Source organism: Lepidochelys kempii, chromosome 7, assembly GCF_965140265.1.
Source record: "Lepidochelys kempii isolate rLepKem1 chromosome 7, rLepKem1.hap2, whole genome shotgun sequence".
Taxonomy (NCBI): Eukaryota; Metazoa; Chordata; order Testudines; family Cheloniidae; genus Lepidochelys; species Lepidochelys kempii.
The window spans coordinates 25288030-25315086 of NC_133262.1; the positions used below are offsets into that span (position 1 = coordinate 25288030).

The 27057-nt window shown below is 41.2% G+C and overlaps 1 protein-coding gene across 6 annotated transcripts in view; it reads left to right on the top strand.

Annotated features, from left to right (window-relative positions):
* Positions 1-27057, top strand: part of DNAH12 (dynein axonemal heavy chain 12) — a 180590-nt gene that overhangs the window by 73115 nt on the left and 80418 nt on the right. For all 6 annotated transcript variants that reach the window (XM_073351483.1, XM_073351485.1, XM_073351484.1 and 3 more), the window contains 7 exons: positions 723-911; positions 1609-1763; positions 10044-10182; positions 12262-12428; positions 16526-16781; positions 23146-23445; positions 26270-26448. In XM_073351483.1, the coding sequence (XP_073207584.1) occupies positions 723-911; positions 1609-1763; positions 10044-10182; positions 12262-12428; positions 16526-16781; positions 23146-23445; positions 26270-26448 (1385 nt within the window). The remainder of the gene's footprint in view (positions 1-722; positions 912-1608; positions 1764-10043; positions 10183-12261; positions 12429-16525; positions 16782-23145; positions 23446-26269; positions 26449-27057) is intronic.

Here is a 27057-nt window from a genome sequence, read left to right on the forward strand (position 1 = left end):
GCTGTGGGCAGGGTCATGGATCCACATCTATGTTGTGTCCCACGCAATTAACATGAAGGGTTGTGTCCATTGTTCCTGTGGGACAGCACTGAGCCCTGGCCCTGGCTTGATAAAGGAGTACATTTCAAATCCCTGCACTTCACTTATGTAGAGTCTGAATACTCAAGCTTTATGTAGGGGGAGTGAATTTCACTCCTGGAGGCTATTTACAGCATCACATATTCATTTGAAGTCATCAGGGATTTGATATCATGTTTTATTTGTGCAGTAGGATGTAGTGAATTCTGTGTCGAAGAAGCTCTGTCTCTGCTTCTTTTCAAGGTCACATTCAGGTACTTAGATATTACAGTGATAAGTATGGTTGCTTCTCTGACCTTCTCCTCTAAAACAGACACATACCCCGTGCAAAAACAAAACTCCTAGTTCTAGTGTTTGCAATCAAAGAATCCCTCAATCCACATGGCTCAGTGCCTTGTGTGGTATCCTCAATTGCTTCCAGCTATCTCACTACACAAAAGGGCTTAATTGCTTCTTCTGCTGAACCTGAAAGAAGGGGGCTTATCCTTAACTAGGTTTGTGATTGTCTTAGCTCAAAGACCCACATGATGGCTGCCGTGAGCACTTTTCAGCATAATAGTATTCCTTGTAATTTTATATGTTGATCATACCATACAGTAGTTATCATCTCTGAATGGTAATTGTTTACCTCCTTGTACTCACAGGCTTGCTTTGCTTTCTCCATGGTTTGGTCCATTGGTGGAACTTGTGACAGTGACAGCCAAGTCCTTTTTGATATCTTTATGAGGGATATTCTAGCAGGAAAGTCTGAGGCTCATCCAGTGCCAACAGCTGTGGGTAAATGGGACTGTCCCTTTGATGAGAAAGGCTTGGTCTATGACTATATGTATGAGGTATGAGATTTACTGATTGCTCATTTTTAGAGTAGTTTAAATAGATCCTCAAAATCTAAGTGAGAGAAGAAAGCAGCTAGGTGGAAATGTTAGCTTCTTAGTATCCTTTGGGGGCAAGATTGACTGGCTTTAATGGGAACAGGATTGGGTCCTTAGTGCAGTAAATGAACAACTATTGGTTGACAAAAATTTATTTTATTTAATAATCAGTTTATTTATTCTTTTAAAAAGAATTAATGCACTGACTTTCTAAGCAGAGCTTTTTAGTAAATGTCTACCCAGTCTACCTAAGGCGTGTCTAGACTGCTGCGTTTCAGTTCAGCTGCAGTTGAGGCCCTTGGAGATTTTGAGTTTCATATAGAGGGAAGCACATGCTTAAAATTTAAGCATGTTTATAAACCTGTTGTCTTCAATGGGACTATGCATATGCTTAAAGTTAAGCATGTGTAAGTATTTTCCTGGATAACAGGGTCCTAGAGAGATAGGGGAAAGAAGGGGGTCTGAACATCCATTTCTAAAATGACCCTCCATTCCTTTTAATGTTTGCTCATCACTAGTGCAATGAAGAAAATAAATACATAAGCACCTGAAATACTTAATATTACATTAACTTGTAAAAGAATAAAGTGCTTAAGAAAACCTTTTGAATGTCAGTACTATATTTTCCACTGTAATTGAAATCTGTTTTTCTTCTTAGTTGAAAGGCAAAGGACGCTGGGTGCATTGGAATGAAGTCATTAAAAGCATTAAATATAGTGATGATAAAAATGTTAAGATTCAAGACCTCATAGTCCCAACAATGGATACAGTCAGATATACCTATTTGATGGATTTATGCGTTACCCATGGAAAGTAAGTACGTCTATTTCATGCAAAACGTTGAATGATTTCATTGTTGTTCATATAGAACCTTATCCAAAGACCACTGAAATCCATGGAGTCTTTCTATTGACTTTAATACTTCTGTATCAGGCCACCAGAATGTATCAATATTAAAATATACTGTTCTTGGCTCATTAGAAAATAAACAAAAACAGACTTTCAAGCATCTGATTACATTATTTCGATAAACTTTTTAGTTTTAAAGTCTTTGATTTATAATCCAGCATTCAGTATATCCATCCCACACTGTTCCACTGATATTGTTAGGATGGCTGCTGAGATTTGGTGCCTCCTTTCTTTTTCTTTTAGAATTAAATTTCTCTTAATTTTTCTTAAATTAGTCATGAGTTAAAGATGAGTTAGTCATGAATTAAGTGATTAGGACATGCAGAAAAATGAAACAAAGATATGGATGGATGGATGGATGGATGGATGGATCCAGGGATGGATTTTAAAGCAGAAAGCTTCAATTTTAATAGCTTTTAAATTTAAAAGGGAGGTTCTTCTTTGAGTGATGTCCCTATGGGTGCTCCACTGTAGGTGCGGCAGTGCCCCGTGTGCCTGAGATCAGAGATCCTCATCAGATGTGCCCTTTGGACTGCACATGCCCATCTTCCCCATCTCGCACCGTGAGAGGGATGTATATATACCACTGTGCAATCTGACCGCCCCCCAGTTCCTTTTCTACAACCTTCGTTCTGAGATGGAATCCACAGCAAAGCCTACTTGTCCTTTTTGACCTGTTAGATAGTGCCTTGTCTGTTAGTTTTAGTGTAGTTTCAATAGTTCTTTCTTTTTGATCTCTCCCTATATGTATATATATATTTGCTTTTTTGCTTTTTTGTCTTCTAACCTCCCCATTAGTTAGTCGGTTTTTTTTTTCTTTCTTCCTGCCTTTCCCCACCACGGAGCTTTTTCCTCACCCTTATGCCTGGCTCTCCTAGGTTTAAGAGGTGTGTAACTTGCCAGTTTGCCTTCCTGGTAATGGACAGTCACCCACAGTGCATTCACTGCCTGGAGAGGGACACATCCCGCAAGTGTGCTTATTTCCACGACTGCAATACCAGGGCCAGAAAAGACCAGGACATTCGGTTGCAACTTCTCCTCCTGGAGAAATCACTACATCCACCATTGGACCCTGGCCCAGACACTACCCCTCTATGGCCCTCACGCTCCACTGGGTCATCTACTGACCTTCATTTGCCTCATCCTTCTAAAAGGAAGTCTTCTCTTCCTCGCTCTGATGGGAAAAAAAACAGGCTCCCTCATCACCTGCTGAGACTGCCAGAACGCCATCCCCTGCAAAGTTGGTTGCCTCGACATCCTCGGATATGGGACATAGCTCCAGGGCCCATCTGAGTACCTCCGGTACCAGTGCTCACGAAACATCTAAAGACCCTAACGGGGCAGATCTCCAGCCCTTAGTGCCATCTCTTGGTGTTAGAGACAGAGACATAAGACCTTTGAAACTGGTGCCAACTGTGCCAATCAGATCTGCCTGCTGGTGCCGATGTCCTTTTCTGTACTGAGCAAGCCCTTGGCACCGAGCAAGTCTGCCGCACTGAGCAAGCCCTTGGCTCCGAGCAAGTCTGCTGCACTGAGCAAGCCCTCGGTACCAAGCAAGTCTTCAACTCCTTCTGCTGGCTGCTCAGGAGAATGTACTCTCCCTCAGCACTGATGCATGTGCCAGTGAGAATGATGCTCTTCCCTCCTTCCCAAAAGTTTAGATACCCCAAAGACCTATCTGTCTCTGATGTACCTGAGTCACCACTTCTCAGACATGACATCCCTCCACTTCCATCCTCTTTGCCACAAATCACACCACTCTACCCTTTCCCCTCCAAGGATGAGACTTCCCTTCCCTAGTGACGCAGAGGAGGAAGAGGAGTACTCCATCCCACCCTCACACTTGAGACAGGCTCAAAGTCCTCCTCTCTACACACTACTCACAACCCACCATTGGACAAGGGCCCTGGTATGGACCACAGTGGATGCAGCCCCACGTGCAACTCCCTCAGCATTGGCCATGCTGAGGTCCTTGGGCCATGTACAGAGCACAGTTTGGGAAGCCTCCCATGGACCAAAATCAGAGGCCTTCACCTTTGCCTTCTCCATTGATCTCTTGACCACCAGAGCCTGAGCCTTTCCCTATGGTGGATGAGGAGGAAGAACAAGAGGAGAAAATTCCACCACCACTCCATTTAGCCTCATCAGGAGAAGAAGAGGAGATCATTCCTCCACCCGCTACAGCTGACGACTTCAAAAATTTCCAGGAGTTATTTTGCAGGGTTGCAGACTCCCTCCACATTCCTTTGGAGGAGGTGAAGGACCAATAAAATAAGCTGCTTGACATCCTGCCTACATCCTCCTCAAAAATAGTCCTCCCTATCAATGAGGCCCTTCTCGATCCTTCCAAGGTGCTCTGGCAGACCCCAGCATCCATCCCACCGACTTGCAAGCAGATGGACAAAAAATATTGTGTTCCCACAAAGGACTTTGAATTTCTGTTTTCTCACTCCACCCCAAATTCCTTGGTTGTCAATGTCGTGCAAGAAAAGGGACACCAATACCAACCTCGACATGCCCACCATGATAGAGGCTGGAAACGATGGACCTGTTTGGATGCAAAGCTTATTCACCTGCTACTCTCCTGTTCCATTTATCCAATTACAATGTTGTCATGGCCAAGTATAATTACACCAACTACTCTAAAATACAGGAATTCTGTCAAGACCTTCTTGATGACAAAAAAGAACAACTCCAGGCACAGAAATGTGAAGGGCACATCTTGGTCCATACAGCTTTGCAAGTCTCTTTGGACTCTGTGGATACCTCTGCCTGTTCCATCACAACTGCCATTGTCATGAGATGGGCATCATGGCTGCACTCTCAGGCTTTCCAAAGGAGATACAAACCACCATTGAAGACCTACCCTTTGCGGGCTCCAAATTATTCATGGTGTGTACAGATAACTCCCTACAGTCCCTTAAGGACTCCCAAGCAACTCTTCGTTCTCTGGGCATTTACACTCCAGCGCCAAAGAAACGCCCCGGGAAGTATCAACTTCCTCTATGATCCCCAACACTGCAATATGCTCCCCAGTGACAATATGATACCCAGCAACATTGACAGAAGCCCCTTACCAAACGCAAACATGCGACTCCACAGGGGGCTACTTTTCATGCACCTCCAATCAAACAACAATTTTGAAGTTGTGGTCAAGGCCATCCCCTGAGAAGCCATCCCCTGTTTCAGTCACATCAACCGTCTTTAATATCCCACCAGTTTGGTGAATACCTAACCCCTTTCTTTCCATCATGGCGGCTCGTTACCTCAGACAAGTGGGTTCTGGAGATCATTAGGGAAGGATACTCCATCCCCTTCCTAGCTATCCCATCCCAACACATTCCCTCCCTGTCTCTCTTCAGGGACACTTCTGACACTCGTCCTACAAGACAAAATAAATCATCTTCTGTGACTAGGAGCTATAGAACCAGTCCTGTCCCAGCACAGAGTGAAGGGTTTTTACTCTCATTACTTTCTGGTCCAAAAGAAATCCAACAAGGGAAGCCAATCCTAGACCTTCAAAACCTAAATAAGTTTGTCAAACTGCAATGCTTCAAGATTGTTACCCTCTACACCATTATCCCAGCACTGGAGCAGGAGGATTGGTTCTCAGTCCTCGACCTCCAAGACACGTATTTTCATATCACAATACACCCTGCCCACAGACAGTTACTCCAGTTCATCATGAGGACCAATCACTGTCAGTACAAGGTATTGCCCTTCTGACTGTCAGCAGCATCTCATGTGTTCCCCAACATCCTTGCAGTCATCGCTGCCTGCCTACACAAAGAGGGTGTTGTCACCTTTCCATACTTGGATGACTGTGTCCTCAAGGCCCCATCAAAAGCCGACCATCTTCGCACCATCCGTATTACAATGGACCTTTTTTTGAGCCTCAGCCTTTATGTAAACTTGGAGAAATCTACACTGATAGCAGTACAATGTCTAGAGTTTATCGGGGAACAACTGGATATCATACAAGCTTCAGCCTTCCTCCCAGCTCACAGATTCTTGATTACAGTCGATCTTGTATCCAAGGTCAGAACCTGCCCCCAGATCTCAGCCAGGACATGTCCCCAGCTACTCTGCCACATTGTGGTAGCCACCTTCATGGTAAAACACACAGGTTTACACATGTATTGCCTTCAGCTGTGGCTGCATACAGTCTATGTCCATCACAGACACCGCCTGCATGAACTCCTTTCCATGTCTATAATGGTCAAGGACTCACTACTCTGGTGGACTCAGCTCAAAAATGTTTGTGTCAGTATTCCTTTCCTTCAACCGGCACCATCCATGAGTCATCCTTGTTCGATTGGGGAGCGCACCTTCTCAATCACACAATCGAGGGCAGATGGTCTTTCACTGAATCCACCCCGCACATCAACCTCCTATAGCTACAGGCAGTCCGCAATGCCTGACAGCACTTTCTCCCATTGATTGCACATTGCACCATTAGAGTCATGACTGACAATATCACCTGCATGTTTTACATCAACAAGCAAGGCAGAGTGAGAGCCCCTCTTTATGCTCAGAGGCACTAAAATTTTAGAACTGGTGTATCCAACATGGCATCACCATCTGAGCCTCATATCTCCCTGGATGCCAGAACACCACTGGGGACTCACTGAGCAGGTGATTCTCCCATGATCACGAGTGGGAACTGGATGCATGAGCCCTTCAGCACATCTTCAACCGCTGGGGATTCCCCACTATAGACCTCTTTGACACATCAGAAAATGCCCACTGTCTTCAATTCTGCTTGAGAATGGGACTGGGGCACGGATCCCTGGGAGATGCATTCCTCATGGTATGGTATGCTCTGCTAATCTATAAAAAGAAAAGGAGTACTTGTGGCACCTTAGAGACTAACCAATTTATTAGAGCATAAGCTTTCGTGAGCTACAGCTCACTTCCTCAGATGCATATCGTGGAAACTGCAGCAGGCTTCCACGATATGCATCTGAGGAAGTGAGCTGTAGCTCACGAAAGCTTATGCTCTAATAAATTGGTTAGTCTCTAAGGTGCCACAAGTACTCCTTTTCTTTTTGCGAATACAGACTAACACGGCTGTTACTCTGAAATCTGCTAATCTATGCCTTTCCTCCCTTTCCCCCTCTGTCTCGTGTACTCCAGGGCCCAAACAGCCATATAGCTCTGACCTGGCCACAACAAGTCTGGTATACTTAGTTCCTTTGCATGACAGTATGCTCTCCGATCTCTCTTCACCTACCTCCGTGCATCCTTTCTCAGGATGCAGGTCGCATCATCCTTCCCAATGCACAGCTGCTCCACCTGAAAGCATGACTCCTCCATGGTTCCAAGATTCGGAAATAACCTGTTCAGAAGCAGTTAAACAAGTATTCTTGAAGAGGAGACGTGACGTAACATGACTAGAAGCACATAGATTCCAATGCTGGTGTGCCTCCTATCAGGCTGACACAATAAATGCTCCATTACCACTTATCCTGGAATATATTTTACATCTTAAATAGTTGGGATTATCCACCAGCTCCATCCATGTGTATTTGGCAGCTATCACAACCTTTCACTGCCACATAGATGGCCGCTCCATTTTCAACCACCCACTCACAAAACATTTCCTACAGGGCCTCCAAAATCTTTACCCTCACATACTGGATGCAACCCCTGCTTGGGACCCTGGCCTCTTTCCATGCTGTCTTACAAGACCTCCATTCAAACCAATAGCAACATGTTCCTACATTCACTTATCTATGATAGCATTTCTTGTCGCTATCATCTCTGCCCAACATGTTGGTGAAATTGGAGCCCTTATGGCATACCCCCCCGTGTACAGTTTTTCATAAAGACAAGGTTAAGCTATGTCCATGTCCAAAATTTTTACCTACGGTACGATCCTCTTTCCGTCTCAATCAATCTATCTACCTTCCTTGCTTCTTCGCAAAGCCTCACAGCAACCAACAGGAGACCGCATTGCTTATCCTGTATGTCAGATGAGCATTAGCTTTCTACTTGGACAGAACTAAACCTTTCCAAAAATCACCATGCTTACTCCACACAACAGCCAAAAGATCCAAAGGTCCAGCCATCTCTAAGCAATGCCTTTCAAAGTGTATCTCTCAATGTTTACATCTGTCCTACCAACTACACAAATGACAGCTTCCTCCTGGAACTAGACCACATTCCAACCGCTCGCTCTCCTCCTCTATTGCTTTCCTCAATAATGTTCCAATAATTTACATTTGCAAAGTGGCCACATGGGCATCAGCAGACACTTTTGTCTGTCACTATGCCATTACTCAGGATGCATCAGCAGATACTCTACTAGGATGCACTGTCCTATCATCTGCAGTAAATGCCGCTCCAAAGCCCCAGCCTTCCAATTACGGGCACTGCTTTCTAGTCACCTGCAGTGGAGCACCCATAGGGACATCACTCAAAGAAGAAGAGAAGGTTACTCACCCTGTGCAGTAACTGTGGTTGTTCAAGGTGTGTGTCCCTATGGGTGCTCCACTACCCACCCTCCTCCCCTCTGCCTTGGAGCTGAAACATAAATTCTGCAACAAAGAAGGAACTGGGAGGCAGTTCAACCAGTGCTATATATACATCCTGCTCATGGTGTGAGATGGGGAAGGTGAGCATGTGCAGTCCAACGAGCACTGCTGATGAAGATCTCCCATCCCAGGCTCAGGAGGTGCTGCCGCACCTACAGTGGAGCACCCATAGGGACACACATCTCAAACAACCTGTTACTGCACAAGGTGAGTAACCTTCTCTTAACATACCATTCACTCCTTTCTCAAACACTAGGTATACATTTGGGTCCTGTTCAGGGTTAAATGGCCTCCATACCAAAAAACTAAACATTAAGGTTAGCCCTCTTCTGCCTAACCCCTAGGATTCAGCCCTTCTCTGAGTCCTCTCACCCTTCCCTCCATGAAGGGGAATGATGGTAGGTTTGAAGGATCTCTCAGTCTATGAGGTCTTAAGGTCTCCCCTTCTTCTTCCAGGCTAATAGGGTCTCCCACTCATGATTGCCTCTGGGAGGTGACCCGTTTGAGTTGCTCACCCACAGTAAACATGAGTCATAAATTGCAATGGAATTACAAACTCCACCTGTAAACATACAGTTTTTAAATTCCTGCCCTTACTCCTTATTTACTTAAAACTAGGCCTTCTTGTCAATCTGGTCTCATGGGACAAATTCCTTCCTGATCCCATAAACTGACCGTCAGTCAGACCCACAGCATCTTGGAAACAGTTGAAATTATACCTCCATTACAGGGCGGGGATAGTGGGGCAGCAACTGCAGCAAGGTGGCTGCCGCAAACCCTGACGATTTCACATGCAGGAAGGGGAGAAGTCATGAGAGATTATCAGCTCTCTTTCCCACTCTCCCAGTTTATGGCAGCAGGGAGAGGCAGAGAAATCTCTCCACCCCCTCCCTTATCCCTCAGTGGACAATTTCCATATGTGTTCTAGGTGAGGTGGGGGTGGAGCAAAGGCTTACCCCTCCCTTTCCTTCTCTCTCTTCCCCTCAGGAACTCTGGGGTTGTCTATACCCTGCAGGTCTAATCAAACTTCCTCCCCTCCCCTGAGATGGAAGGTGAATTATCTTCTTATATCAACAATTTCTGGAGTTTTGATAGTGACAGCTGGAATTTTCAAAGGGGCATAAGAGAGTTAAGTGTCTAAATCCTATTGACTTTTAAAGGGAGTTGAGCACCTAAGTCACTGAAAAAGCCCAGCTGGCATTTCTAAACTTCCTATTTCTGGTGGGTAAAATTCACACTAGTGTCAAAATCATGCACAAGGCCCTCTGAACTATTTACTCCTGATCTTAAAAACTTTAACAGAGCAGAATTATGGTTACAGTGTAGACACAATGAAGTGTATTTCAGACTATGCATTTCTTTGTCAGTAAGGTCCCTCTACTTTGCGAGCCTGATTCTAATTTTAGTTACACCTCTGCAACCCCATTAATTTTAAGTGCATCTTTATTTCAGTGGGGTTGTAGGAGTGTCTAACTAAGAATAAAATTTAACACGCATTTTTAACATTTTTGTGTTTTTAGTGGTTTACATGTATTTACAAGTAGAGCAGATTTGTTCAGTATTTCATTTTTAGTTTAATTGGGTGTATGTTTTATTTACTATTTTGCTTTTGATTGACTAATGTAAATTTTTATTCTTTTTTGCAAAGACCATTGCTTTTTGTGGGACCAACAGGTACTGGGAAGTCTGTATATGTGAAGGATAAGTTAATGAACAACTTGGAAAAGGAAAGATACTTTCCATTCTTCATTAATTTTTCAGCACGGACCAGTGCCAATCAGATCCAGGTTGGTAGGAACAGCTGCTTTACATTAATTAAAATGAGATTATATAGACAGAGATGTAAATGTACCTGGAATTTGTTCAGTGGATAAGATTTGGCTCTGTCATTTCAAGATACTTTTATTGTGATATTTTTATAGTATGGTTCCTGGAATGTCAATGAAATGTTGTTTAAAAACAAAATATCAGCATAGACTCAATTTACTTTCTCTGGCCCTCGAATTCACATCTCCTTTTAGTCTCATAGAGCCTGTGTTTGCTGATCTTCAGGGCATAGTGTAGAGCCCATCTGCTCACTGAGGTTGTTGCCTTAGGGCTAGTCTACACTGGCAACGCTAAAGCGTTAATGGAGACCACGTCATAACGTTAACTCCATTAACGTGGTTTGTGTGATCGCAGCAGAGCACTGGGAGAGAGGTCTCCCAGCGCTCTAAAAAACCCACCTCCAGGAGGGGTGTAGCTACCAGCGCTGGGAGCACGGCTTCCAGCGCTGGGGCACTGTCTACACTGACACTTCACAGCGCTGAAACTTACTGCGCTCAGGGGGGTGTTTTTTTTCACAACACTGAGCGAGAAAGTTGCAGTGCTGTAAATTGCCAGTGTAGACAAACCCTTAGTGGATAAGCATATAGCTTGGTTTAATTGGGGTTAAGCCTCCTAATGTTTATTTGATATTTGTCAACAAATCTTTGTGGTTTTATTTCATTTGTGTATATGTGTTCAGAGACGTAAGCTGGACTTGATTTTAGAAATCTAAGATAAATAAATAAAAATTCTCTGCTTTAGAAAAGAATATAAAGTAATAAAAAAGTTCCAGAAATGATTTATTATGATTCAACAAAGCTAACCCTTATCATTAAGAATGAGGATGTGGCTAAATGGCATATAAGTGAAATTGGGGGTTTTGGTTGTTTTTTTTTTTAATTTTTAAAACAACCTGATGTTTAAATTTGCTTTGCTTTTTTTGATATCACACTCCAAAAATTGTAATAAACACCTGGAAGTTTCAACATTTACTGCTCTAGTATCAAAGCATACACTAAGATGTTACCTGCTCACTGGCTTTCATAGCTAAGTTTTTATGTATATAGTTTCTCAAAATAAGCATTTTGTAAGCACAAAAACTCAGGAGGATGTGTACAATCTACATTTGACCAGACAAAATGAATGGTTACTGTAATCATCTAACTGTAGTACTTGATTTATATACCCAAATGCTACCCAGTTTTTGGTTATGCAGATGCTTTGGTTTTGATCCCACAAAGGGATTTGCTTGTGCAAACTTTTCTGCCTGATGCCAGTGCAAATGGATCTCATCAGGGTTCTTTGGTTTGAAAATTGTAAGTACGATTACAAAGGTGGGTGACCAGTTTTGTAGAAATTTGTACCATATGTTTTCTCTGTTGTTTAATATATTAAATGTTTTTTGTAATTGCAGTGTGTTGAAATCCTACATAAATCTGGAGTAATTTTCCTGTTAGTGGATAGTTCTTCTTTTTCCTGTTAGTGGATAGTTCTTCTTTTTCCTGTTAAAGAAATTTTTCCCACAGTCCAAATTTCCCTTTGTTGTTCACCGAGATAGTACTATATCTCTGCTGTGAGTGGTTTCCTTGACACCATCAAATTAAGGACCTGATCCTGTAATTAAATATGAGTAGACATACCATTGTGATTCTGTGTGGGTGTAGCAGTATGGTCACCCACAAAGAGCAAATTGTAAGATTAAGGCCAGGAAAGTTTTAGGGCTCAATCTTCTGAGGTACTGAGCCCTGACATAGTGGAGCATTTAAGCATATGCTCAACTTTCAGCAGATAAGTAGGACCACTAAAATCAGGAGGAAGCAAACTTGAAATCAGAAATAAATTAAAACACATTATAATTTTTTTCATTTTAGTAAGCTCACCAAATAACAAGACAAAGAGGAATACAAAAAGTTAATATTCATATCTGTATTTTCCAATTCTGCATTTTCTTAATTATTAAAGCCATGAACTGTTTCAGTACACTATTTATATTCCATTATGTAATATAGTTGGGCTGCATATTAAATCAATGCTTTAAATAGTCCCATTTTGTTTTTTAGAACATTATTATGGCGAGACTGGACAAAAGACGCAAAGGAGTATTTGGCCCTCCTATGGGAAAAAAGTGTGTCATCTTTGTAGATGATATGAATATGCCTGCATTGGAGAAATATGGAGCTCAGCCTCCTATTGAACTTCTAAGACAGTTTTTTGACCATGGAATTTGGTAACTATTCAAGACAGATCTAAAGCTTACAGAAAATTAGTGGATAATTTTGCTATTATCGTTATTTATTAACTTCAATTTAATTTTCAGAATTGTTCTCTTAAAAATAAATGCTATTTTTATTTTTTTATAACATTGTCATTTTAAAATTATTTACATTTTAAATAATCCTTATTTTGCTTTTTAGTCATACACTCATAAGTGATTTTTTTTTTAATTTAGGAGATTGATTTTCAGCTTATTTTTAGCAGGTCCATGACTTCTTGCCATTACTGAGTAGAGTTTCTATACACAATATAGATTTTCTTTCTTTTCCTATTTCTGCAGATGCCATTGTTTCTCTTCTTTTGTTGTTGTTGTGACTTTTTGTTTTTTTTCTCTCCAGTTTTAGTCCCACTTTTGTATTTATTTTCCCCACCATTCCTTCTCTCAGAGTGACCTTCCAGACCTAACAGGGTTGTGACCATTGAAGTTGCAATGGCATTTAATCAATTCAGCAAATGAAATCAGTGATTTGTGCTGTTGTCTGAAATCCAGTTGTTGAATCAGTTAATCTTAAATTTCATCTGCCAGTTAATCATGGCTTCCAGGATTCTCTTAAATTTATAGATAGTGTAAAATAGTTGGAACATGTGGCCTGAAAAGAGGGCCTGAACGTTGAGTCCAACCTTGCTACAGATCTAGTGACTGTACTCCTAATAGCCATTAATCTTTCCTGTTAAGGACTTGCTCAATTTTTTAAAATATGGCCATGTTAGTCGCTCCTAGTGACTAGAGCAGTGCAAAATGTTTTGGATGAAACTTTTCTTGGCGAAAAATTGGAAATAGAAATAGAATATCAGAGTTGGAAGGGACCTCAGGAGGTCATCTAGTCCAACCCCCTGCTCAAAGCAGGACCAATCCCCAATTTTTGCCCCAGATCCCTAAATGGCCCCCTCAAGGTTTGAACTCACAACCCTGGGTTTAGTAGGGCAGTGCTCAAACCACTAAGCAAATGCAGATTCAGAACAACCAAAACATTTAATTAATTTGTGTAAATTTTGCTGAATGGTTTCAAAATTAAATGTTTTGATTTTTTTTTAATTCAAAATGACTTCTCACTTAGAAATTTTCTTTAATTTTATTTTAAAATATCTTGATATCTGTACAAAATATTTCGTTTTTGGTAGAGCAAAACAATTTTTTCAGACCTGCCAGCAATTTTAAAAATTAGCAATCTGTACAACTCTCTTATTCGTGTACTTATCAGAGGTGTTTTGAAAGCTATTGGTGGGCAAATATTGTAAAAAATCTTTAAAGATTTGCTAAAAATTTTAATGAATTTGCTCCAGCATATACACGATCCCTTTATGATTGTTTTTATTCCCAAAAGAATAAATGCAAACTTAGTGCTTGAAATTAAAATTCAGTTTTGGTGAATACCTATGCATCAAACTTTGATAATTACTACGAGGAGTCTGGTGGCACCTTAAAGATGAACAGATTTATTTGGGCATAATCCTCATTGTTTTTGCGGATACAGACTAACACAGCTACCCCTCTGATATTTGATAATGACTGCCCATGTCACACAAATGTTTGTAGAAAACGATGTGTGATGTGACTCATCTGACTAATCATAATGAAGCAACACAACTTGGATGGCAAATATCAAGTATTGAATACTTACAGCATACTGTCTGCAATATATCTACAAAGATGAAAATACTTTTAAAACTATCAATGAATAAATTAGAAGTCATCTGCTCATGAATATTCTACAAACAGAAATTGTTATATATTACTTGCTCAGTTCTAGTGAAAACTTTTTTGCTAGAATAATTTTGCCTTCAATTTCCCTTTTTTAGCCTGTCCATGAGTCCTGGGTTTTATAAATTAATTCAAAAAAAGGTTATCCAGCCCTACCCATGTCAAGGTTCCTCCCCCACTCTGAACTCTAGGGTACAGATGTGGGGACCTGCATGAAAAACCTCCTAAGCTTATGTTTACCAGCTTAGGTCAAAACTTCCCCCAAGGTACAAAATATTACACCCGTTATCCTTGGACTGGCCGCTACCACCACCAAACTAATACTGGTTACTGGGGAAGAGCTGTTTGGATGCGTCCTTCCCCCCAAAATACTTCCCAAAACCTTGCACCCCACTTCCTGGACAAGGTTTGGTAAAAAGCCTCACCAATTTGCCTAGGTGACTACAGACCCAGATCCTTGGATCTTAAGAACAATGAACAATCCTCCCAACACTTGCACCCCCCCTTTCCTGGGAAATGTTGGATAAAAAGCCTCACCAATTTGCATAGGTGACCACAGACCCAAACCCTTGGATCTGAGAACAATGAAAAAGCATTCAGTGTTTTACAAGAAGACTTTTAATAAAAAATAGAAGTAAATAGAAATAAAGAAATCCCCCCTGTAAAATCAGGATGGTAGATATCTTACAGGGTAATTAGATTCAAAAACATAGAGAACCCCTCTAGGCAAAACCTTAAGTTACAAAAAAGATACACAGACAGAAATAGTTATTCTATTCAGCACAATTCTTTTCTCAGCCATTTAAAGAAATCATAATCTAACACATACCTAGCTAGATTACTTACTAAAAGTTCTAAGGCTCCATTCCTGGTCTATCCCTGGCAGAAACCAGCATACAGACAGACACAGATCCTTTGTTTCTCTCCCTCCTCCCAGCTTTTGAAAGTATCTTGTCTCCTCATTGGTCATTTTGGTCAGGTGCCAGCGAGGTTACCTTTAGCTTCTTAACCCTTTACAGGTGAGAGGAGCTTTCCCCTGGCCAGGAGGGATTTCAAAGGGGTTTACTCTTCCCTTTATATTTATGACAACCCACAATATCTAATTTTAGTGTTTTGAAGACTTCTATTACTATCTTCCTTAGCTGTCTCATTTCCAGCGAGTACACTCATAGTGTTTCTGGACTTTCTCTGCAAATTAATCTCCTCCAGTTCTTTTAATTCTGTACAAATATAAGGCATGGAAAATTTTGGAACTTCAGAAAGAAAGTTCACAGATACTTTTTTGTTTCTTTTTCAGAGCATTAATTTTAACTGTTTAAAGAATCCACTTATAACTGATTTGGATCATAAATTTTGAAGAAAGTAAATAAAGAAAATTAGTAGATCTTTAAGGACCATGAATTCATAAATAATTGTTTATGTTTCTATACTAATTTGTTGGTTAAATATGTCATCATGTATAGTGCAAAACAATGTATTTAAATTCACGTGGTTAAACTACTACATATTGGTCAAATTGTTTCAAATTTGTAAGTATTTAAATGCTCCAACATAAGCTTTGAAGTTAATGTTCTTTCAAGATAAAATAAAAGTGTAAACTCATTGAGGCAGGTACCCATCAACTCTATTGGTCTATGCTATAACTGGCATTGTATAAGTAACAACAGATGTAGGCAAAGTTCACACTTCTACGCTGATGTATTATTTCAGTCTACCTGATTGTGTAAATAAAAGTGCCCTTTTACTATACGAAGACTAACTTTCCAACCAGGAGGCCTAGAAATATGTGTTTTTAAATTAAAAAAACCCTTACATTTTAGGGAATATAGCAAAAGGAAGAACCTAAATCCCCCAGCATTTTCATCCCTGCAGGTATCTGTTGCTCTTGAATACAGGAAGTATAACCCTCCAGTTGACATTGTCATTAGCTATTATTTATTTGTGTTATCAGAGCTTCTAGAAGCCCTAATGATGGACCAGGACTCTATTGTGCTAGGTCTGTATAAACACAGAACAAAAAAAAATTATCCCTGTCCCTGAGAGCTTACAATCTATCTATTAGTTGTTGTCACACAAAACTGTGGGATGGGATGGAATTGTGAATCCCAGATTAAAACTAATGATTTGGGCCTCAATGCTTCAAAGCAAAACATGTGGGTCCTTGACCCCACGTGAAGCTCCACTGAAGTCAACTTAAGGGTTCATGTGCATTGCTGTCTTTGTAGAATTGAGGCCTAAGGTATCATATCTAAAAAATTTTGTAGTGCAGATGTATCAGACTACTTGCATTAGGACTGATTTGTTGTATCTGTAATTGTCTAAATATCATATTGTAATTTGTTTTGAAGGTACGACTTAAAGGACACAAATAAAATTACACTGGTTGACATACAGCTGATAGCTGCTATGGGACCTCCAGGAGGTGGGAGGAATCCTGTTACGTCTCGTTTTCTGCGACACTTCAACATTTGCACCATTAACTCCTTTAGTGATGAAACTATGGTCCGTATCTTCTCTACCATAGTAGCTTTCTACCTTAGGAATAACGAATTTGCTCCTGAATTCTTCACAATTGGAAACCAAATTGTCAGTGGCACAATGGAGGTAAGAAACAAATACTTTCCTGAAAGTTCTATTTTCTATTACTTGGTAAAGTTCTATGGGTTCCAGATTGATTTAACTGATGATATTAGAGTTTGGGAAGTCTAGTCCCCATTACTATTTTCAAAGTATAGACAATTCAACGGCATCTATTTATATTAAGTTAACTTATTTTTATGGGTAAAGCTTTATTTTGCTGGAAACTTATGTGTCAGTGTGGGTACCACTATCAGTACACATCACACTTCATGTCTGCAAGATTGGAGTCTTTCCAATAGCAGTGTCCTTTGGGGCTGCACCTCCAGCTAGTGCCTGCTTGTGCTCCCGTGCAAGGGCGTAAGGGCGGAGTGTCCGCAGCTGTCCCTCAGTTTCCTTGTATTGCCTATGGAGGCATGATGGAATCTAACAATGTCCAATCTGCTACTCCTTAATATTGGCTAATTCTTCTACTCATTCTGCTTTACTGGACAATCATCTTCCTTTCCTAGTAGGAAATTGCATCAGAGGTCAGCAGGTAACTCACTGGAGAGTCTGGGCAGCTTTTCTTTTAGAGCTGAGTCACAGCCTCACTATGACTAGCAGTGGACACCATGTGAGCCAGTCATGCCCTTATGGCATGCCACCATAGCCCTTTTAGGCATACTGGGGACCATTGTCTCAAGCTTCCAGAAGATGGTCACCATTTCACTCCAGGAAATGGAGGAGATCAAATTCTCAGACAACATTCCTGGCCAGACCACTGACACCAGGCAGAACGGAGTATCTGGTGCAGTCAGATGGGACCAGGAGAATGACACTATGCTCCCTCACTTCCAAAAGACTTTTCTTGTCATCATCACCAGACAAAGTGATTGTTCTCATACCGATCCTGGCTGATTGCAAAGCTTTCCAAGAGCTGTTGTTGAGGATAGCAGATATGTTGGACATCAAGATTTTGGTGATACAGGAGAAGCCCCATAAATTGTTCAACATCCTGACTGCATTAGACTCTGCTAGAATTGCCCTCCTGATAAATGATAAATACACAACCCAACTGAAGATCTATGGAAGAAAGCTACCACCATTCCTGACACAACAAAAAGGGTTGAGAAATTGTACCAAGTCCCACAGAAAAGGGTTGAATATTTTTCTGTCACCCCATTAGATAATTAGTTGTCTCTGTGGTCCAGGTAAAATCTAGTCCACAAAGGAGAAAGGTCTAAAAAAGGGACCTTTTTGGAAGGAAAGATCACTCCTCTGCCTCCCTGAAACTTTGTATTTCTAATTATCAAGCTCTCTTGGCTGAGTACAACTTTTTAAAGTGGGACAGTGTCACCATTCTTAGCCATGCTTTCACAAGATAGTAAGAAAGAGCTTAAGGTCACAGACAGGGGTGGCTAATAAGTGCCTAAGCCTACTCTCCAGGCAGCCACTTTCACCTTGGACATGAAGGGCAGATCCATGGCTACAGCCATAATGATACAAAAAGCCTTATGGTTACAGGCTTCAGGCATACCCAAGGAGATGGAAGTCACAAAAGAAGACCTGCTCTTCAGTCGATGGAGCTATTTAGTGAATATATGGATAGTGCTTTACATTTCCTGAATGATCTGAGAGCCACTCTGTGCTCCTTGGGGAGGTACACATCGGCCTCTTATCATAAACCTTACCAATATTCACCTCAGACGAGGCAGGGAACTATGTTGTACCAGCCAAGCCAACCTTGCTATCTCCTCAGTAAGAAGCCATGCATCACCTCCTCATAACACACTATGCATCTGCTTCAGGACAGCGGATTTGTGAGGACTGTCAGGAGCCACACCAGAACCAGTCCAGAGTAGAAGGCAATCTTTGGAAGCTGCACTGCTCTCTACAACTGAGTTTGATCTGCCACGCATCCAACACATGAGTGCTAGAGATCATCACCCATGTTTACCCAATCCATTTCTAATCCCTGCCCTCTATCCATTCCTTTTCCCCATCCTTCTTCAGGAACTTTTCTCAAGAGAGCTTACTATAAACAGATGTGGCCTCACTGCATCTTCTAGGAGCCATAGAGACGGTACTGTAGATGTACTGGAGAAGAGGGTTCTATTCCTGATAATTCTTCATTGTGAGGAAGAAAAGGGATTTTCTTCCTATTGTGGCCCTAATGAGTCTTTATGCGCTGTCTCTGATTCAGGATGGTAACACTTGCCCCCATCATTCCCTCTCTTCATGCTCAAGGCTGGTTCATGGCTGTCAACTTACAGGCCAGGTATTTCCACACCTCTATTCATTTGGTCCCCAGGAAGTAAGGCCCAACCGTTCACAGTAAGACTCAACCATTATCAATCCACAGAGTACTGCCATTGGGACTCTCCATGGCCCCAGCAGTCTTCACAAAACTCCTAGAAATGGTAGGGGGCACACATAAAGATGAAAGGCCTGGATGTCTACTCATATTGAGACAACTGGCTGATAAGTGAAGGATCCTAGCAAAAGATGGTAACAGCTAGTCCTCTCCTTGTTTGCCCAACTACACCTCCTGGTGAACTATGAAAAATCATCTCTCACCCCAGGCCTAGATGGCAAAACCATCTCTCCTCGAGAACAGGTTCTTGTCCCTGCAATCAGTACTGAATGGAGTAAGATAAAATCTGGCCATGATACTATGGACTTTTCTGGTCTGCTAGGTCACATGTCTGCATGCATATGTGTGACACTGCTTGCCAGACTTCATCTGTGGCCTATACAAATCTAAGATCAGTGCATTCCCTGTTGGGACACTAGATAAACAAGGAAGTTGTGGTTCCACTTCACATCATCTCAGAGCTGAGTTGGTGGCTAGCCCCAAGACCATATGTAGAGGGGTACCTTTCTCATGCCCCCCCGCCCCTGACCATGACATAGTCATACATGTATCAAGAGGAGGTTGGGGGTTATCTAGTCAATCTCCAGATGTAGGGGACCTGCTTCCAGGATGACATGAGATGTCCTGAAGCTCACAGATCATAATGGTTTCCTGCATGACATTCCTACCTCTTCCTCAAAATTCCACAGTGCAAATCTTGATAGACAGCACCTCTATAGTGTACTACCTATACAAACAAGAAGGCACCTGCACGTCATCCCTCTGTCAAGAAAATGTCAAGTTACGGACATGTTGTCATCAGCCCAGGCAACAGCCCTGGAACCAGGGGGCAGGATGGGAGGCCATGGTCTCCCCACTTTTAAAAGCTGGAGGGTCATGCCCCAACTTTTAAACATGGGCGTACTTTGTGGGGGAAATGCTGCCGCTGACCCCGCTCCATGCCTGCTCGAGGCTTGCAATTTGGACGGGCATTGCGGTCTTCTGCCCCCCGACTACACCCAGGCTAAAAAAAAGTGGATGGTATGCCCCCCTCCTCCCCCAGGTTTCAGCACCAGTGGTTCCCCCACTTCTACAAAGGTTCTGGCACCCTTGAGCCCAGGATAACCTGACAGCTCTTCGCTTCTCTGGAGTCAGCAACAATGAAGCAGGCAACTCAAGCAAACAATTCATCACAAGCAGAATGGTTTCTGCAGAGGCCCATCATAGAGCTCATATTCAACCAATGGAAAGTTCCCACAATGGACCTTGTCAAGGTTCCTCCCCCACTCTGAACTCTAGGGTACAGATGTGGGGACCTTCATGAAAAACCTCCTAAGCTTATCTTTACCAGCTTAGGTCAAAACTTCCCCCAAGGTACAAAATATTCCACCCGTTGTCCTTGGACTGGCCGCTACCACCACCAAACTAATACTGGTTACTGGGGAAGAGCTGTTTGGACGCATCCTTCCCCCAAAATACTTCCCAAAACCTTGCACCTCACTTCCTGGACAAGGTTTGGTAAAAAGCCTCACCAATTTGTCTAGGTGACTACAGACCCAGACCCTTGGATCTTAAGAACAATGAACAATCCTCCCAACACTTGCACCCCCCTTTCCTGGGAAATGTTGGATAAAAAACCTCACCAATTTGCATAGGTGACCACAGACCCAAACCCTTGGATCTGAGAACAATGAAAAAGCATTCAGTTTTCTTACAAGAAGACTTTTAATAAAAATAGGAGTAAATAGAAATAAAGAAATCCCCCCTGTAAAATCAGGATGGTAGATATCTTACAGGGTAATTAGACTCAAAAACATAGAGAACCCCTCTAGGCAAAACTTTAAGTTACAAAAAAGATACACAGACAGAAATAGTTATTCTATTCAGCACAATTCTTTTCTCAGCCATTTAAAGAAATCATAATCTAACACATACCTAGCTAGATTACTTACTAAAAGTTCTAAGACTCCATTCCTGGTCTATCCCCGGCAGAAAACCAGCATACAGACAGACACACAGACCCTTTGTTTCTCTCCCTCCTCCCAGCTTTTGAAAGTATCTTCAAAAAAAGAAAAGGAGTACTTGTGGCACCTTAGAGACTAACCAATTTATTTGAGCATGAGCTTTCGTGAGCTACAGCTCACTTCATCGGATGCATACCGTAAGTTTCCACGGTATGCATCCGATGAAGTGAGCTGTAGCTCACGAAAGCTCATGCTCAAATAAATTGGTTAGTTTCTAAGGTGCCACAAGTACTCCTTTTCTTTTTGCGAATACAGACTAACACGGCTGTTACTCTGAAACCTGAAAGTATCTTGTCTCCTCATTGGTCATTTTGGTCAGGTGCCAGCGAGGTTACCTTTAGCTTCTTAACCCTTTACAGGTGAGAGGAGCTTTCCCCTGGCCAGGAGGGATTTCAAAGGGGTTTACCCTTCCCTTTATATTTATGACAGACCTGTTCACCACCGAGGGCAACTTTTGCTCAAGAGGGGGCGTGAGCCTGGGATCATTACCTGATGCCGTCCTTGTCTCATGGAATTGAGGCCTCCTGTATGCTTTTTCCACCAATTCTCCTGATTCCCAGGGTGATAGCCAAGATCAGATAGGACAGAAGCACACTTATCTTTATAGCTTCTTATTGGCCATGGTAGCTTTAGCTGACAGATCTGTTACAGATGTGTCTTTTCAACCTCGTATTCCACTCTCTTACTGTCCAAACATGATGTTTCAGAATCATGGTTAGATGATCATCCAGACCAAAAGTCACTGCATCTGATGGCCTGGATATTAGCTGGTTGAGTAACCATGACAGAAACTGCTCATTGCAAGAAATACTTATACAAAGTAAAATGCCATTTGGAAAAAATCATTACTCCTTGAAATTGAAGAAATTTTCAATATGACCAGTCCAGCACAATCTAGAATAACTATACGTTTTGATATTGAAAATCCTTGGCTGCATATTGCATTAAAAACATTCTGGCCTTTCCTTCAGGTCCATCGTGGTTCACCTTGCAACAGTTTCAACTTGTCATCCCCTAGTACAGTTATGCATGGTCTTTTCTCACCCAATGGTATCGAAGTTTCTCAAGGCCCATTACATACTTAGCCACAGGCTAGAGAATCGACTCCAGCATGGGGCCCTAATATTGTCCTCCTAAACCTCTTGGATCCTCTTTTTTGAGCCCCTTTCGGAATGCTAATTGCACTGTCTCACCCTCAAGATGGTCCACTGCAAGAGCCATCCCCTGCTGAAGCCAGCAGTTTTAGGATTATGAACTATGGGCACCAATATAAGAACCTGCCAGTCTTACTCTGGAGCCTGGACTCTAAGAGAATGGTAATGTGTTATGACATATAGCTTCAGAGAACAAGAATTAACTTTTAATTTTCATTTTTTCTTTCTTTTTTTTCAAAGGGCTTTGGTATATTCTCTTCTGTTACACCAGTGTGACAGGATAATTTATTTGTTCCTTTTTTAAAGAATAATTTGTTTGGGTTCCAACAGTGCATGTGATGGGATGGACAAAAATCCCACTTGGGACAAAAAGGGGTAATATCCCATTCTGGAAGCAGGGACTGAATAGCCCCCTGCTGCACAACACTTGTCAAAACAGAAAGTCTGGGTTAAGTAAAATTAGAGACAGGAAGCATTGGAGTTGGGCTACCTTGACAGCTTTTGGTCTGAGATGGAGAGGTTATAGCAGAAGAACTGAGCAACCCTAAACTAAGAACCTAGGACCAGGCCTGGGGAGAAGATTTGGACTAAATTTTATTGTTTTATTGTTAATTTGTCTGTTAATAGGGTTAATATTTTGACCCTACACAGGGCATGTAGCCTCTATCTTAGAGCAGATGGGAAAAATGCCTGCTAACAGTGTTCATTACACTGAATGTAATATTCTTAACAAACGTCTCCATTTCATCACACAGCATGAACTAAAGACAGATGAAACGTTCCAGACAACTGTAGGGAGTATACCATATATTATCTGATATTGTGATGATGCATGTTGATAGTATAATAAATGTTTTTGTTCATTTTTCATATTTAAGGTATATAAGAAAGCCATGAAAAACCTGCTCCCAACACCAGCCAAATCACATTACACATTCAACCTGCGTGACTTTTCACGTGTTGTCCAAGGCTGCCTACTCATTAAAAAAGAATCAGTTGAAACCAAGCATACAATGATTCGTCTGTTTGTGCATGAAGTATTTCGAGTATTTTATGACCGACTTGTGGATGACTCTGATAGAGCCTGGTTGTTCAAAATAATGAGAGACATAGTGAAAGACCATTTCAAAGAAGCGTTTGACATTGTTTTTGCACATCTAAGGCAAGGGAACGCACCTGTAAGTAATCACATTTTCCATTACAAAACAATTAATTTTTATTATTTTCTGTATCATAATGTCTGAATTTTAGCAGTGGCTATTTTATCTCGGTTCTATCTCATCTGTCTTGGTGCCCTTCTCTGTTGGAGCATGTTGCATGATTTAAAAAAAAAAAAACCCAAAACAACCCCCAAACCTACAACAAAGGTTTTGCTCTTCTTTCCTGCTGGCAAGAGGTAGGCTTAAGGTTTGTACTTTTTGTTACCTGCATTACTTTAAAAAAAAAAAGTTATGTTTATTTCACTTCCAAGGCATTCATAGTATTGAATTATTTAATTTTTTGTTTCAGAGTAACAGCCATGTTAGTCTGTATTCGCAAAAAGAAAAGGAGTACTTGTGGCACCTTAGAGACTAAACAATTTATTTGAGCATGCTCAAATAAATTGGTTAGTCTCTAAGGTGCCACAAGTACTCCTTTTCTTTTTGTTAATTTTTTGTGTTTTGCTAGGAAAATATTTGTTGGAAATCAGAATAAAACAAATGAATATAGCATGCTCGTCAGGGGGGTGGGAAGAGGATACCTGGCATTTCAGCACTCTAGGAAATTAATTATTTTTCATCTTTTTGAAAATTTAAGAAAACTGTGATGTGACTTGTGAAAATTTCTGGACTAGTTTGAATAACCAGATTAGTATGTCACTTTTAAAGGCTTGACTGATACACCTTTAGTTTATGTGACTTTGTATATTATGCGTTAGAGGTCTTGCACACTGAGATTAATTCATAATAATGTCTGTGTAGTTGATTTATTGATAGTGTGTATATATATATAATTCTGTTCTTTTCTATTCTCAAGTCTGCATCAGTGGTCTTCCTTCTTTAGGTTTCATGCTGATAGGCAGACCAATTACCAGGTCATTTTCTTCTCTGCAGAGCTTCCTCTTGCAACTTATTGAAGCTCTTTAGTTTTCCTTCTACCTCATCCAAGACAAACGCTCCAGCTCCTCATGATACACACCAAATATTCCTTAAGGCCCTGTTGCAGAAATTGTAATGTGGTCTCTTGTTCTGCCCACAGTGTGACTGAGGGTTGTCCTGAGCTCCAGTCCTGCCTCTCTTGATAGGGCATAAGGCCTATGGTACTGCAGCCTACCTTCCTTGTGGCCCAGATGGGAGCTCTTGCTCCAGGCTTCTCTCTCAGCAGATCAGCTCCCTCTTGTGCCTCATATAACTGGATCACTGGAGGCAAAACTCAGTCAGTGCTCTCCACTGGTTCCTTTCTATGCAGCCTCAGCAGCTATTACTTTGATCAGACATGTTGGGGATCTCACTGCTTTCTGTCATAAAGAACTATTCCTTATTTTTCATAAAGGCACAGCTGTCCCACATATTAGTCCCAGGATTCACCCCCAAGCCTGGCTCCGCATTTCGTATTTCCCTCCCAAGTTTTGTCCATATTCAAAGTCCCTTAAAGGATATTTTGGCATAATTTAAGTATTATTTGAACCTAACAGTTTTTTTTTGCTTAGGACTTGCCCTTTTAGGCAGATTCTTTATTTGAGATATTCAGGAGTCTAAAAATAGAAAGAAAAAGTCCAGTTACACAGAAGCTAGGATGGATGAACTTCTGCATTAAAACATTGCTAACTTCCATTAGTGAAGGAGACAAGCTTCAATCTCTTCCATTAGTGAAGAGATTAAAAATAGAAAGAAAAAGTCCAGTTACACAGAAGCTAGGATGGATCAACTTCTGCATTAAAACATTGCTAACTTCCATTAGTGAAGGAGACAAGCTTTCAAGTTACACAGAGTTCTTCTTCAGGCCTGTGAAAGGCACTTGGAGTGTCATAGCTAAATACAAGGTGGAATAGATTGTTTAGCATAGTAAATACAAATTCTAAGGGACCGATAAAGGTGAACAATCTGTTTTTTGTTGTGATCACATTCTAGTTTTTTGGATGATTTTTGTTTTTTAATATGTTTTTCCCACTCTCTTTTGCCATTTAATGGATGTGTAGACAAGGAACTTACCTTATGGCTCAATGACAGGTTTCAGAGTAACAGCCGTGTTAGTCTGTATTCGCAAAAAGAAAAGGAGTACTTGTGGCACCTTAGAGACTAACCAATTTATTAGAGCATAAGCTTTCGTGAGCTACAGCTCACTTCCTCAGATGCATATCGTGGAAACTGCAGCAGGCTTTATATATACACAGAGAATATGAACCAATACCTCCTCCCACCCCACTGTCCTGCTGGTAATAGCTTATCTAAAATGATCATCAGGTGGGCCATTTCCAGCACAAATCCAGGTTTTCTCACCCTCCACCCCCCCACACAAATTCACTCTCCTGCTGGTGATAGCCCATCCAAAGTGACAACTCTTTACACAATGTGCATGTCAATCAAGTTGGGCTATTTCCTGCACAAATCCAGGTTCAAGTTATTACTTCCTAAGATGAGGAAGAAGGGTGCTACCCATACCTCTGTGTTATATCCTGAAAGTTTTGATTATGTTTGTGCATGAGACTATGAACAGCATTTTAATTAATTGTGTTCAATGAATAAATAAATATTTACTAGAGTTGGACATGACCTATTAGTAGGGATTTTGATTTTTTGTTTTAATCAATAAACACTGATAAAACACCCCAATACAAAAAAGAAAGTTTATCCAGTAAACAACAAAAATGGTTACTTGTATCAAAGGGCTTGTCTACTTGGATCAGTATTGTGACTAGGAAGTGTGATCTCTAAAGTGTGCTAATGTATTGCTCATTAATTAGTCCATGTAGGAAAATGACAATTAAGTTTCACTTTGCAATTTATTGATTTTATACCATAGGTAACTGAAGAAGACATGAGAAGTCTGATATTTGGTGATTACATGAACCCTGACCTTGAAGGAGATGAAAGACTTTATGTTGAAATTCCAAGTGTTCAACAGTTCAGTGATGTTGTAGAGCAGTGTTTGGAAGAATATAACCAAACTCACAAGACAAGAATGAACCTTGTAATTTTCAGGTGCACATACTTGGCATTATTAACAGCTTTAGGCAATAAACAACTTTGTAATAATATTCATTTTTGAGAAGTACACTTTTTACCTCTCTCTTACCCTTTACATGTCTCCACCAAACTGTCGCTGATTACATTACCTCTTGGCAGATGCTGGGGGCAATTCAAATGATTTTACTGGGAAGCAAATGCACTACACTTTGCACCAGAAGTTCTGTTCTGATGGGAGACGAGCAATCCTGCTTTGTTATTTTCAACTGACTTTATTTTTCCTTTTTTGGTGGGGAAAGGGAGTAGGTGGGTAAGCAGTGATCTTTTCCTTTCATGTCTCTGCTTATTTCTTCAGTTAACTGATGTTTGAAGTAACATTTTTCTCCCCAGGGACCCTTTGCAGGAGCACTCATGTTTGTAATTTAGAAGTGCTGCACTAGATCCAGATGATACTATAGCTGTGAAGTTTCAGAATAGCAGCCGTGTTAGTCTGTATTCGCAAAAAGAAAAGGAGTACTTTTCTTATGCTCAAATAAATTGGTTAGTCTCTAAGGTGCCACAAATACTCTTTTTCTTTTAGCTGTGAAGTGACTCTCTAACTATCTGTTAGGGGAGAATTCTACC